Genomic DNA, 14629 nt, shown 5'->3' with positions numbered 1-14629 from the left:
GGCTAGATACAAAGCTCTGAATGTCAGCAAAAGGATCAAAGCGTGCTTTCTTGGTTGGCTGAGTGTAATCATCTTCAACATCCTGCTGTGCTGATGTACTGAAATGATGAACAAAAAAAATGAAAATAATTGTGTAGAGAAAATAGTGAAATTAAAATATGTAATATGCAGAATTATTCTTGGTAATGTATGACACAATATTTGTCATCTTAACATATCTACAATATCAACAGAATAATTCAATCTAACCCAGCAACTCTCGACTCCGTTCCAGCAGCATGTCTGCGCTGACGCATCTTGTTAGCAACAAGATCCAACTCTGTCATCATCCAAACATCCAGATCAGCCATCAAGTTGCGTTTAAATTTTTTCTCTTCGGCTGAAATCTAAAAAGAAAATCAAGTTAGTTTAGTTAATGTCATTAGGAATATAATAATTACTACTATTATACCTGAGGTATGAAGTCAAACTTCTTGAACGATGGATCCAAAAATGATGCCATCCAATGTAAGGCAACAATAGACTGCCAAAACTTTTCATCCATATATTTTATCAGATTATTTTTAAAAGTTTTCATTGGAAGCGAGTCTCGAACAGCAGGGGCAAACTTCTTTATTAGTAGATAGTATGATGGTCCTATGAGGTTCAAAGTTGGCTCATCAACCTTCTCCAATGTCTTGAATATATCTGAAATTGCTTTTGTTATATCGCAAATTTCTTTGTTAAATGTTCTGTTGACACACGCAATAAGCTCTAGACGATTTTTGGCTGTCAGAACAGTAACTAGTTTTTCATAGCTAGCTTCTATAGCTTCAGAACGACGATGCATTGACACCCAAGGCCTCGTGTCACCTCCATGCTTTAGTGACTTGGGAAGCTGCTCTTGAATGCCAACTGACTGCTTTGCAAAGCGGCATAGTTCACTAACTGCAGTTTCATATGATGCAGCCTCTGGCTCTTGCCGTCTAGTATCATTCCAAGCAAACGTTAGGACAGCGTGCAAGCGATGACACATGCAGTCAACTCGAACCCCACACTTCAATGCAGCAACGATATTTGAGCCGTGATCAGTAGTGAATGGGACTTCATCAATTGGTATTTCATATTCACCAAGGATGTTGCTCATGACAGTGTATATATTTTGTGCAGTGTGTGAAGAGGTTCCGAAGTGACGAACGGCAAGTGCTGCATGGTGATTTGTAAAGTCACAATCAATCCAGGAGCAGTGCACATCTAGGTATGACTGTTTACGAAAGTCGTCTGTAAACATATCAATACACAACGACACACTGCCATCCTCTATCGGATCTTTAAGCCGTTCAGCAAGTTTAGTTACAACTGAGGCTGCAACTGATGTTGCATCACGACTCACGGTTTTTCTTCCCACAACAACGTCAGAAACATCAAACTTTCCATATTTGGCACCTAACTCAACACAGCTCTGCATCAAATTGAGAAGCCCTTTATTTTCAACAGATTTGAATGAGTGGTAACCATCAACACAGAAAAAGATCTGTCTATGCTTCAACATCGTTAATTCTTGAGGAGACAGTTGAATTTTTCGTTTCAAGCATTGCTGGATTTTCAACTGTGACTTTGGCAAGACTACAGCACAATGTTTGATATGTTCTTGCTGATTTTTAGTGCCAAAGTTTTTACCTGATGAATCTTTAAACTGATATACCTTATTGCACTTAATACAAGCACAATAGTAATTCACAGGAATTTCGCTATCATCATTTTCCTTTTTTTGAAAAACCATGTGAAATTTCTGCCAGATTTCTGATTTTAAATTTGTGGGTGCTTTTAATATAAACCTCCCTGTTTTTTCTGGAAAGAATAAATATTTAAATACTTAAGTATGTTCAATCAATCAATTAAATTTATCTAATGAATGTGATTTCTAAACTTCAACAGCACCCAACTAAAATTTGAAAAATAAACCATTTCTAGGTAGAAAAAAGAAAGAAAATGAAACATGAATATCAAGTAAATAAGTAAAATGAGCAATTGAGAAAAAATTCTGATACCTGTAAAGACTGAAGAGATTTGAAATTATGAAAAATAACAATTAATTCTTTAAAGGAATTAAAACATAAAAAATGTAAAAATGTTAATGTGAAATTTATTACATTTTTTACTTTCGCAAACTTAGCAAATTTAAATCACACAAACCTCTCAAATGACGCTGAATTTCTTCTGATTCTGCCATACTTGTAAATAAAACAAATTTTCTCGATCAGAAAGAAGTTAACTTTTGCTCAACTCAATAATCACAAAAAGAAAGTGGAAACGATAGACCAAAGATACAATAATATTACAGCGATATAAAATACACCGATTATTAACTAGTTAAAATGTTCGTTTAAGAATAAAAAAAATACAGAAATAAATTATTTATAATAAAATTTGAAAATTTCAACCCAACCCAACCCACGCAACTTTAAAAAATTTGGACCCAACCCAACCCAACCCAACCCATGGGTTAACCCAACCCATGTCCACCTCTGATCCATACATTGCCTAAATTATGTGCGGAGATTTGTATACATAATACATATACATAATATGTATACACACACACACCACACACACACTCATGTGTAGATATATATAACGAATGTGTAGTATATGTAAGTAACAGAGACCATAAATCATAGGGAGTATTAAAACGTTGCGAACGTACAATTTAAAAATAGATTGAAACATGTTCAATAGATACGATTTAGCATATATTTATAAAAAGAATATATATATGGATGAAAACTTATAGGCATAAATACATTTATATATTCAAAAGTTTGTATACCATACGGTTTTATGCAAATTTAAAAACAAAGATTATGCACACACACACACGAACACACACACACATATACACGCACATTTAAATGAATGCACAAACATATACATAATATGTATACACACACACACCACACACACACTCATGTGTAGATATATATAACGAATGTGTAGTCTTTTTCACATGTACCTCATCTGGTTTTTGCTTTTTTAATTCATCCCCGGCATCGGCACGATAGGCTGGATAATTGATGGAGGCCGTTAATAATAATTACCATCATTCTTCTTCAGATTCATATCGGTGGTGGTTTGATGGGTGGTTGAGTGGATGGATGGATGCAAGGTAGATTGATGCTGGGTGAAGAAGGGATAGATAAATGGATGAATGAATGAGTGAGTAGATAAATAGATAAAGGTGGATGAAGTAAAAATATATGGACAGATGGATGGGTGATTAGATGCTGGATGAATGCATGAATAGATGAATAGACGGTTGAGTTAGTGGATAAGCAGACGGAACAAGATAATTTTAATGATAATTCTCTATTATTTTGTTAACAAATTATGAACACGTCAATATGCTTGAATTAAATAGTTGGAAACACTGAAAAAAAATATTATCAAGACCTTATTTTTTTATTTTCTTTCTAAAAAATAAATTAATTGTACATATGGGAACCTGCGAATCAACAACAGCAACGTCAAACTGGCAATCAGTTGGCTACACATAAATTTCTAGACTGAAAGACAGCAAATATCGCCACCGACAGCTTATCGTATGCTGGAAAAAGCAACAACTCAAATCTAGACAATATTCAACTAACGGACACTATTTTTAGTCTCGAACTACAAGAGAAGCAGGTGTTGGCGTCATGGATACCGATACACTGCGGTATAGAGTAAAACGAGAGAGTGGACAGATCAGCCCTAGAAGAACCCTTCAACCAGAATTAGAATCCAGCGCTAGGGGTATCAGACAAATGATTGAAGCAGAATTAGTACCACTCAAACAAATCATCTCTGAAAAAACCAAAAAAATATATGTCAAAGTATATGTTAAAGAAATAAGAAACAAAGAAGAAATTTTGGATAAAAAAATCAAAACTGATCTAAGCAGATTCAGGACCGGACACCTTCTGGCAATGAAAGGCACGCATCTGACTCACCACGGAAAGCACAATGTAGACTATGTGAAGAAGAAGATGAAACTTCCTCACACCTGTGGTTGAGATGTCTAGTCATATTGCATATAAGGCAAAGACATGGCATGGGAAAACAGCTAGAAGAACTTACTGAACGTCCCCAGGAGGCGGTGAAGATGGCGTTGGAAATCTTCAAAAAACTAGAGGCGGTGAACAAATGATCCAGGATCGATTGAGAGACTATTACAAAAACAACAACAGCAACAACTCATCCACAACATATCAACTAGCCTATCTGCGGTTTCAGAGACAATAGTTATTTTTAAAAAATTCAATTGCTATCGACAAGTTAGTATTGTCATAATGGTTGCTATTGTTATTTGTTCAGTTATTGTTTATCCAATATTTTAACTTTTTATTTAAATCTTGTTATATTTATTGTTTGGATACTGGGATTGGTGATGGAATGACTGCCAACCTACCACTCCAGTGCTCACACCAACCTGCATCATTGCAATGCTACCGTGATTGCTTCTGCGGTCTTGTTTATATTTAAAATTTAAATTTCCACGCTCATCTTCCGTGTGAAAGCATTCGCCTTTTTCGTGTCCTCGTAATCTCTATTGTTTACTGTTTGATGTTGTTTCGTTTTGTTGGTTGTGCTCATGATGTTATGTACATTTTGTTAAGTTTATTTATGTTTATTTGGATTATTAAAATGTATACTTTCTTATTTTCGCTGCAAGTTATTTTTGGCAACTTTTTTAAAAGTTGGCGGCTATTGTTAGTTTTTCATGTGAATTCATTTTATTCTTCTTTCTTCAGTTAGATAGTCTCACTACTTTTGTGATTTGTCGTACTGTGCCTGTTGCTGGTTTTAATTCTTTGTTGGTTGTAGTTTTTTACTTTTTGCTGTTTGATTTCGTTGCTTGTAATTTATTTTTGTGCAGTTTGAAGATTTTTTATGTAGGTTTTGTTGATGAATAGTTATTCTGAACAAATTACTTTACGCTGCCCCAATCTCAAAACTAATTTGTAAAGTGGTTCAAAAACAACAAAAATATGCTTTTCAGATTTTTTTCTTGAAAATAAAAAACTACTTTATATTCGGCAGTTGAAAATTCTTTTTTGCAGAGAGTTGTAACGTTTCCTGATGCATCTTCTTCCATTGAAACTTCTTCACGTCAGATGATTTTTATATGGTTCTTTGCGTTTGACATATGGTACATTTCATCGTTGTGTGCTAATGTCGTAAGTCGATATACACTTCTGGCTGAAGTTTTAATTTGACGTAAGTTTTGTTTTGTTGATGATGTTACAGATGATGAGGAGGTTGATAGTTCCTTGATGGTTCCTTGATGGTGTTGTTGACGAAGGTGATTATGATGATAATGATGATGTTTAGTTTTTTTCATACTATTTTGTTTATAATTCTTTGTTATTTTTCTCATTCCAAAAATGTTATCGTATTATCACGCTATCGCTACTGTATTCTGCACTTATGAAAACACTTCATTCTTTTGTGGCACAAAGTTTTAGTTATAAGCATAAAATAACACGTAAGCAGTTTTGCGTTTGACAGTTCTACATTACAAAAAATCTAAAAAATCAGTCACTTTATTAGGGCTGTTTCGATTGGAACTGTGTTCATGCACGTAATATCATCGTTAATTATGGTGCCTTTTTAATTATATTTTTAGCGCAATAGGTTTGTTGGTTGTGTCTTGAGAATTAAAATATACTGTTAAGTTTGACTTTTTGTGTTGATGTTTGTTCACAGCCATGCAACGTTGTTGATTGTCTTCATTTTTTACACTTTTGCTGATGTGCTCGTTGAAAACAACGAAAGACACGTCCACGTCAGATCGATGAAGATGAGGTAACATCATTCCAGCCCCTTTTAAGCAATCGTTCACGTAATAAAAATTTGTCCATTGTTGTGTTAGTATTTTTGAATTTGTACTTCTAAAAAATAACAGAAAAAGAACTCAAACCACGAGGCATGCTTATGATTTTAAGTCGTCATTTATTTCGCTTAAGGACTATTTATTCATTTTTTAGCATTCTTTGTCATATGTTCGAGAGTAGAATGTCTAAAGCAAAAAAAAAGTTGGAATTGAATAGAGTGAAAAGAAGAGAAAGCAATCATGGGTATGAGCAACTTAATTTCAACCAAGATGGACTTCCACGAATCAATTCTACTCCAGTTTGCAGACTTACTTGCGTTTGAATGTTGTGATGATATTATCGTGATGTTGTTGTTCGGATGTTATTAGGATGTTGTTGTAATGTTTTGGCAATTGAGACGTTATTGTAGATTTTGTTGCGCTGTTATGCTGGGGTTGAAGTTGTTTTCGTTATAATATTTTGTTGAAGTGTTGATTTGTCGTTTATTTAATGTTGTTACTAAATGTTTATGTTAAGCCATTGTCAATGAACAGGAACACCAAAATGAAATATGCTTGTCGTTCTTCTTTTGATTCCACACTGGTAGTTGTTAAATAGATTTTTGTTGATGTTATATATAGCTGATAAGTGTTATATAGATATTGTTATTTTACAGTTAATTGTTATATTGATTTTTAATATTGTTGTATATTTCTTGTTAACGTTTTATATTTCTAGTTAATGTTTTGTTGTTCTTGCAAATGTTTTCAATTTATAGTTTTTGTTACACACCAGAGCACATGCAAACCTGAAATTTACATCTCGCCTTCACAAACTTTTTTTGCGTTCAAATTTATCACTTGCTAATTTTTTGTTCTCAGTTGTGTGCGTTCGCATATTTTTATTTTTATAATTGAAATTTTTAACGCAAAAAACCCGGTTGAACGTTTTTATTCGAAATTACAAAAAAAAACTGATTCATTATTTCAATCAACTTTTAAAATGCCAACAATGGCTGACAATGGAAAACCAACATTTTTTGTTTCTTTCTATTTGTTGCAATTTTATAAATTTTTTAATCATATTTTTTTTATTGCTTTTGATTAATTTTTTTCAACTTTTTCATTTTTATTATTAGGTTTTTGACCAATTTTAATTTTTAAATAACTTTAAAAAGAGTTTTATAATAAAAATCCATTCATATATAATTTTCGAAACAATCATAAACAAATTAAAATAACAAAAATATTCATAAAAATGTTTCTATAAAATTTATTTTACTTTTGTTTTGGTATATTTGAAAAGTGAATGTGACGGTGCTGAAGTGCACTTGCGTTGATTATTTGATTATTCAAACAGAGGCGTAACCAAAGGAGGAGCTTTAAAGTTGATAATAGAGTTGAAAATTCAACTAAATCTTTTGCAATGTTTTAATAAAACAGCATTTTTTGCAAAATTTGTATAAAAAATGCAATTTTCAAATATGAATAAAAGACACAATTTTCGATAATGAAATCTTGAAAAAAAAAACGTGGGTTAAGCTTATAAAGGTTGTCAACCTTTTTAAAAAAATTCCTGTCTCCCTCCCACTGAACATTTCTGGCTCCGTCAGTGCATACAAACATATACGTAAACACAAACATTTTTTCGTAAACATATTCAAACATGTTATTGAGTAAAATAAAAAAATTGAATTCGCTCAAATATTTTTACAAATTCAGAAAATTTCCCAGAAATTCGCACAAATATTTATGAAATATAAAAAAGTGTAATGAAACAATTATGAAATAAAATATTTTTGTCAATAAATATATGAGTCGAAAAAACATTTCAATTTAATCAAATCAATCAATCAATTAGTTTTTAAAGCGTTATTTCCGCGATGTTCAACAGCACTCCTTAGTGAATTTTACAAACAAATTGGTCTTGAGATCCGTTCTGAACTTCGTAAATGATGGAGAAGTAGTCCGAGAAGGAGGTAGAGAGTTCCAAAGAAAAGGGCCAAAAAAAGCAAATAGTGTTTAACACGAGTTAAAAAGATGTGAGAACAAGAAGAGAATCGTAAACCGTTTAGGTTCAATTGATATATATGATTATGTATTTTGAGTAAAATAGCTTCAGTGCTGTGAGCAAGAAACCGTTTATCATTATTTTGGCCAAAAAAATTATTACCAACCATTTAGAACAGTGGTTGTGTGGGTTTAGATTTGTTGAAAAATAAGAACGACCAATTTTTGCTCATCATGAAATTTTTATCAAATTTTGATATATTAAAACTAGTTATTTTGTGCAAAATTTAATTCAATTTTATTTTTGTGATGTGGAGAAGTTGTAGTACCTTTCAGTTTTATTTCTTATTAGTTTACACAGAGATTTCGTTCAATTTAGCCTTACCTCTACGAAGCCATTATATTGCGGGAGACTTCAGCCCCAAAGTCCCCCTGCCTCATCTATTTAGTGAAGTTTCAATCTTTTTCTGCATTTTCAAACTCACAGAAGTCCGTTGGACATCAGTTTGCATGAAAGGAGATGTTTCTGTTCGCTACAACTTTACTGCTTCAATGAAAATTACTTCGTATGTAAACATTTACATTTTTAAACGTGCACATTTGCACAGCCTTGATGTGAACAAATTCAGTTTAAACAACAATTAAAATTGTTTGCTGTTGGACTACGGCAAAATCAAACTTTTAATTAATTAAACTGTTTTTAATAAGTTCAAACAAAAACATTTCCAATAAATAAAAACTATAGACAAATATGAAATTAATGATCTACAGCAATGTTTTCTACGAAGTTTTGAAGCTCGTCATTATTCAACTTAGCAAACGCATTTAAAACGTTTTTTCAATTACTAAGCAAATGTTTAAACAGTAAAAACTAACCCCATACATAAAACTTTTTCTAAATGGAAAAGAATAAAGATAAGGACATAAATACACATACGGAAAAAGCACAAAAACAAACACTACAGAGCTTTAGCACATAAAACGAGGAGCGATCAATGTCCAACATACACAAACATATACATGTCACATACAGGCGAACACTCATACATTCTAAAACAAGCAACCAGAAACATTCACAATACTACACACACTCATGTCTAAACAAATCACACTTACAATGTGTCTTTATGTAGGCGCACAAACTTATTAACACACACACACTCTAAGAAAAATACAAACACACAAACAAGCAAAGCGGTTCTCTGTGGAGTATGTACTGGGAAGCTGACAGGTGTTTCAAACGTTTCGTTCGAAAGATTAGACAAATTTACAGATATAAAAACAAAATAAAAATAAAAATCATTACTCGATTGAATTGAAGTTGAAAAATTGATTTGTTGAGTGCATTAAATTCTTTCTTTCAATAGCGTTCCTCATTATGTTGCGCAAACTCAAAGGATACCTGCCTCTTTTCATAATAACGTTCAGCTTAGCACTCAAGCTTACCTGTGCAGTTTCCGTTCATTGGTTTTACTGTTTGCTGTTTTAATGGTATCATTATTTCAAGAACTTTCTCCTCTGTTGCATGCATTGCTTTCAATGTGTTGCACGTTTTGAGATGATGTTCGCTTTATTGTTATATTTGCCCCAAGTAAATTATTACCTAGGCGTCTAATATGGTTGTTGTTGATTTATGTGGCGTCTGCTCAGCTGTGGAGCAATCTCCCTGCAGGTCTGAAGAGATTGGACAACATTTTAAAAGGCGATTTTAAGAAACAGTTTTTCTCTAAAACACACCAAGCAATCTCTTTTGAAGTAACCACACAAAACTTCTGAGGTCTTCTGAATTAACCACAAACTTATGAAATCCTCTGAAGTAACAACACGAAACTTCTGAAGTCTACTGAAGCAGCCACGCAAGACTTTTTACGTCGTCAGCTCTTTGTTATCTCTTTTTATAATCTTTCTATCTCAGTTGTGGCTGTGGAATCTTAGCAGGCATCAAACATTTTTCTGACCGCTTGTTTTGAGCATGTGTGTGTTTTTTTATTTGTTTGAAACAGGATTTAATTCAACACATCCAATCATTATTTCAATGATGTATTTAATTTTTTATTTGCAAATGATACATGCGTCAAGTCACAATGCGTGTTTATTTTGCGTTTATAAGCATAGAAACGCTTTCAATGAATAAAAATACTTGAAATAAATTCAAAAAAATTTTTATTTTAAAATTGTTTAAATAAAATTTTACATTTTATATTTGAGTGGGAAGAAAGCCATTTCTCTATTTTTATAAGTAGAAGCAATAAATAGGAAATTTAACATAAATGGAATTTTTTTTATCGCTTTGAAGAGAAGGATGGCGTGCTGAGGCGAGGTGTCTTCCTTTAAAATTGGCTTCCTTTTAATTAAATCCTTTCAAACAATTTTAAATAAAATAAATAACAAAATTATTTTTTTTTTCAGAATAAATTCTGGAAAATTTTGAATAAATTCTTATTAATTAAAACGCTTCTGAAACTTAAAACAGAAAATATTTTTACGATAAAAAATTGTTTTAATTTGTTTTTGAGGTATAAACTAACAACTTATAAAGTTTTGGCACATTACGTTTATTCATATTTCTTCAGCAAAAAAAAAATTAGGATTTTACATTACGCTCACAAATTTGGCCAAACGTGAATGAAGAAATAAACACAAGCATTTCAAAACTGCTCATAAACTTTAATGAACTTTTGTGAACATTACTAAACATTTCTAAGCAATACTTAACTTAATTAGACATTTTTAAACATTTCTACAAATTATTAAAAGTTCCTTATTCACTTAATATTACTAAACACTACCAAACTAACATTCCTAAACGCTACTAAAATTACTTAGTGCTGTTAAATATTGTTCATAATTTGTTGCTTTTTGTAATATTTCATTTGTAAACAAACTTCGATTAAAATACAAGTATTTGCAGCTCAGAAATACAATTTGTTAATGGTTTTGAAATTCTGTTTGATATGTTTGATAAACAGAAGAGAATTGAGATAGAGTTGACTATGCCATACGAAGAAAATTTTGATACTTTACATATTAGTATAAAGCAATGAATAATTTATTTGTGGTATGTGATTGCATGCATTCGTTTGCTTTTATAATTTCCAGTCTTTCCAAATTTAAAATTCACTTTTTTTTGATAACCTTTAATTTGAGACAACAAATCTCTTTCAAACGTATAATAATACTTCATGGTGATAATGATGATTTGAACAAAACCAGTTAATAAAACAATAAAATATGAGTGCAAATAACCAACCAACCAACCATCCAGCATGCTCATCCCAAAGGCGAACCACTGGCTGTCTGTCAATGCCGACTTGAAGCTCCTCAAATGCGAAACAGTTGAGCGCAAATCAGCTGACCTCGAGTTTGTTTATTCTCAAAATGTTCTATTCAGACCTGAGAAACCTTCTGCTAACAACAGCAGCAGCAGTAACAAAAACAACAACATTAACAGCAACAACAACAACAACATTAACAACATATACAACTGCAGCAACAACACATCAAGCAACACAACAGTCAACACCACAGTTAATTTCAACAGCCTCCCTAACCATGCCATCAACCTGGCCCACCATGCTAAAACCTTGAGAGTCTTCTGCGTCAAAGGGTTAAGGTATGTGATGATGATGATGATGATGGCGGTAATGATAATGACGATGATGATAATGATGATGATGAGGGTAATAATGATGATATGCTAACAATGATGATTTTTCTGATTATGATTATGACAATCACTATCTTTTTTTTTATGTTTTTTCATAATTATTACTGCGGTAAGGATGAGAATGATGGGGACAAGAATCAGTGATGAGACCAAAATTTTGCGATGGGGAGGATGGTATAAAATTATCCGAAGTTGACCACCATCATTTGCTGACTCGCGTGTACATTATTACAACATTTCACATACAATCTTCAACATATTCGTTTTTAATGGTCTGGTAGAGGTCGATGCATCACCGCATTCCCTCCCTAAATTATTCTTGGATCTTCTCTAGATCCTACCTGGATCTTTCTGGATCCTTCCTGTATCTTTCCTGGATCCTCCCTAGATCCTCTCTTGATCCTCCCTGGGTCCTCCACTGGCGAGGATAAAGACGATATCGGAAAATATTTGGAGCAATTATGATTAAATATTTTATAAATATTAAAATTAAGGTGATAACAAAGATATGCGGGGATGATGTTAATCACCTTGATGTTGATGAATAATTTTATTTCAAATGATAATATCGATGATGATGAAAATGGCATTTCTGTAAGCCGCAACCAGCAACCGATTCCAACTAATCCAATAATCAACATCACTTCGGCTATTATACTTTCAGCGGAGCGTTTGCACAACGATCGAGTGGTCATTGTCGTTATCATTAACGCTATCATCATCGTTATCATCGTCGTAATCATCTCATCAGCGTACAGCAGATGATCATTCCAACGTAGTTGAACCAATCCCATCCACAATCTTCCCATAAAATTGTCTAATCGTTTGCAAGCTCACATCATCATCATTGTTGTTGTTGTTAAAGTGTTGTGTTGTTGTTGTTGTTAAGTAACGACCGAACAACAAAAAATGTAAATATTACTCTTTTTATTTTTGTTATTATTATAATTGTAGTAGTGATTGTTGTTGCTGTTGCTATACTAGTATAACTATTTACTACTAATAATAATAACACTGGTAGTAGTAGTATTAAAAGTAGTGGTTGTTATTATAGTTGTATTATTTTTTTTAATTTTATTATCATTATTATCATTGTTGTTGTTATTATTATTAGTTGTTGTTTTTGTAATTGTAGTGGTAGTAAGAGTAATAGTAGTACTGCTAGTAACACTAGTAGTAGTAGTAATAATAGTAGTAGTAGTGTTGTAGTAGTAGTCGCATTAGTGTAGTAGTGGTAATAGTAGTAGTAGTAGTAGTAGTAGTAGTAGTAGTAGTAGTAGTAGTAGTAGTAGTAGTAGTAGTAGTAGTAGTAGTAGTATTAGTAGTAGTAGTAGTAGTAGTAGTAGTTTAGTAATAATGGTAAGAGAAGTAGAATATTGCTAGCGTTGCCATTACTAATACTACTACTATAAAATACTATTATTATATTATTACTGTCTATCACATGGAAGAAAGTTGTGAAATGCAGTTTACAAGCACACTCAAAACAACAATTATTGGCGAAATATTCCTGAGCATGGTGTTGAGCCTAGAACCCTCAGGAACAATCTAGAACACTCAAGAGCAATCTAGAAAATTCAAAAACAAACTAGAACAATTTAAAACACTCCAGAACAATCTTAAACAATCTATAACACACTAGAACAATCTAGAACATTCTTGAACACTTTAGAATAATCTAGAACAATCTAGAAAACTTTAAAACATTCTAAAACACTCTTGAAAATCTAAAACAAACTAGAACAATTTAGAAAACTCTAGAAAAATCTATAACACTCTAGAGCAATCTTGAACCAATTTAAACACTCTACAACATTCTAGAACACCCTAGAACAACAACAACAACAACACACGTTTAGACGACATTTTCCCCGAGATTGGGGGTTGCCGTTTGGCTACCTATGATGAAACCATTGTCACTTCTGCCATCATAAGTAATTTATTTGGCTAATTTTTACGCAGGACGCCCTTCCTTACGCAACCACAGTTATAAGCGGTGGGCCTAGCCTTTGATGATCCAACATCACTCACAAGGCAGTGAGGGTCAGTTTAATGTCATAACCAGGACATGAACACCCTAGAACAATCTAAAAAATCCTTAAACACCCTAGAATAATCTAGAACAATCTAGAACACTCTAAAACAATCTAAAATACTTTAAAATATTCTAAAACATTCTTGAATAATCTAAAACATACAAAAACAATTTAGAACCCTCTAAAACAATGTAAAACATTCTAGTGCAATTTTGAACACTTTTGAACACTCTAGAATAATCTAGAACCATCTAGAACACTCTCGAAAATTTTTGAATTCTATAGAATGATCTAGAACAATCTAGTAAAATTTAAAACACTCGAGGGAAATCTAGAACCATCTAGAACAATTTAAAGCACTTTAGAACGCTCTAGAGCGATGTAGAACTCTCTAGAACACTCAAAACAATCTAGAACAATCTAGAACACTCAAAACATTCTTAAACAGGAATCCCTGAAAAAAAGTCTTCAGGAAAAAAAGTCTTCAGAAAAAATATCTTCGGAAAAAAAGTCTTCAAGAAAAAATGTCTTCAAGAAAAAACGTCTTCAAGAAAAAATGTCTTCAAGAAAAAAAGTCTTCAAGAAAAAAGTCTTAAAAAAAATTTATTCAACAAAATTACCTTCAAAAACATTTTAAAAATTATGTTTAGAGGTCAATGACAAATAAAAAATATCTCTATAAATGTCTATCGCATAAAATACACTTAAATCATTGGTAAATTTTTCCTATTTAACACAATACAGTGTCCAATGGCTCTTAAAGCCTCCAATGTAGATCTTCGGCCATCTCTAACGTCTTTGCACAATCGTTCCATTCTTTCTTGGAAATATTTTGACTGTCGTTTTTTCGGCTTATTTATTTGAATTCCTCGGTCAATTTGACCAATAGATGTTAGAGCAGATGTTTGATCTTTTTTGATGGCACTGATTAAAGTCCATAACGATGGATTAAAATGGCCAATTAAATTGTGGAAACTATTACTCCAACCTCACAAACGTTATTAGTTCTTTCATGACCATTGGTTATCGTAAAAACGTTCCATGTTTCGGGTGGAAATAGAGCAGGCATTCGGATCAACCTAATTT

General features: G+C 32.4%; 4 protein-coding genes across 4 annotated transcripts in view; 2 read left to right on the top strand and 2 right to left on the bottom strand.

The window, feature by feature from the left end:
* HELRODRAFT_178552 (hypothetical protein) overlaps window positions 1-2212 on the bottom strand; it is a gene marked incomplete at both ends in the record, with an annotated part of 2566 nt that extends 354 nt beyond the window's left edge. Inside the window, 4 exons of the mRNA XM_009026634.1 lie at window positions 11-98; window positions 250-386; window positions 1685-1830; window positions 2176-2212. Coding sequence (XP_009024882.1) covers window positions 11-98; window positions 250-386; window positions 1685-1830; window positions 2176-2212 — 408 coding nt within the window. The remainder of the gene's footprint in view (window positions 1-10; window positions 99-249; window positions 387-1684; window positions 1831-2175) is intronic.
* Window positions 2213-3674: 1462 nt separating this feature from the next.
* Window positions 3675-4260, top strand: HELRODRAFT_178551 (hypothetical protein; the record flags this gene model as incomplete). The annotated part of the gene is made up of 2 exons (XM_009026633.1): window positions 3675-4026; window positions 4109-4260. The coding sequence occupies 2 exons, from the start codon at window positions 3675-3677 to the stop codon at window positions 4258-4260; spliced, it is 504 nt and encodes a 167-aa protein (XP_009024881.1).
* Window positions 4261-11106: 6846 nt separating this feature from the next.
* Window positions 11107-11938, top strand: HELRODRAFT_178550 (hypothetical protein; the record flags this gene model as incomplete). Its single annotated transcript, XM_009026632.1, has 2 exons — window positions 11107-11453; window positions 11842-11938. The coding sequence occupies 2 exons, from the start codon at window positions 11107-11109 to the stop codon at window positions 11936-11938; spliced, it is 444 nt and encodes a 147-aa protein (XP_009024880.1).
* Window positions 11939-13677: 1739 nt separating this feature from the next.
* HELRODRAFT_151693 (hypothetical protein) overlaps window positions 13678-14629 on the bottom strand; it is a gene marked incomplete at both ends in the record, with an annotated part of 3910 nt that continues 2958 nt past the window's right edge. The window contains one exon of the mRNA XM_009026631.1: window positions 13678-13784. Coding sequence (XP_009024879.1) covers window positions 13678-13784 — 107 coding nt within the window. The remainder of the gene's footprint in view (window positions 13785-14629) is intronic.

This window comes from Helobdella robusta (assembly GCF_000326865.2).
Source record: "Helobdella robusta unplaced genomic scaffold HELROscaffold_48, whole genome shotgun sequence".
Lineage (NCBI taxonomy): Eukaryota > Metazoa > Annelida > Clitellata > Rhynchobdellida > Glossiphoniidae > Helobdella > Helobdella robusta.
This window is presented reverse-complemented; position numbering and strand designations above follow the sequence as displayed.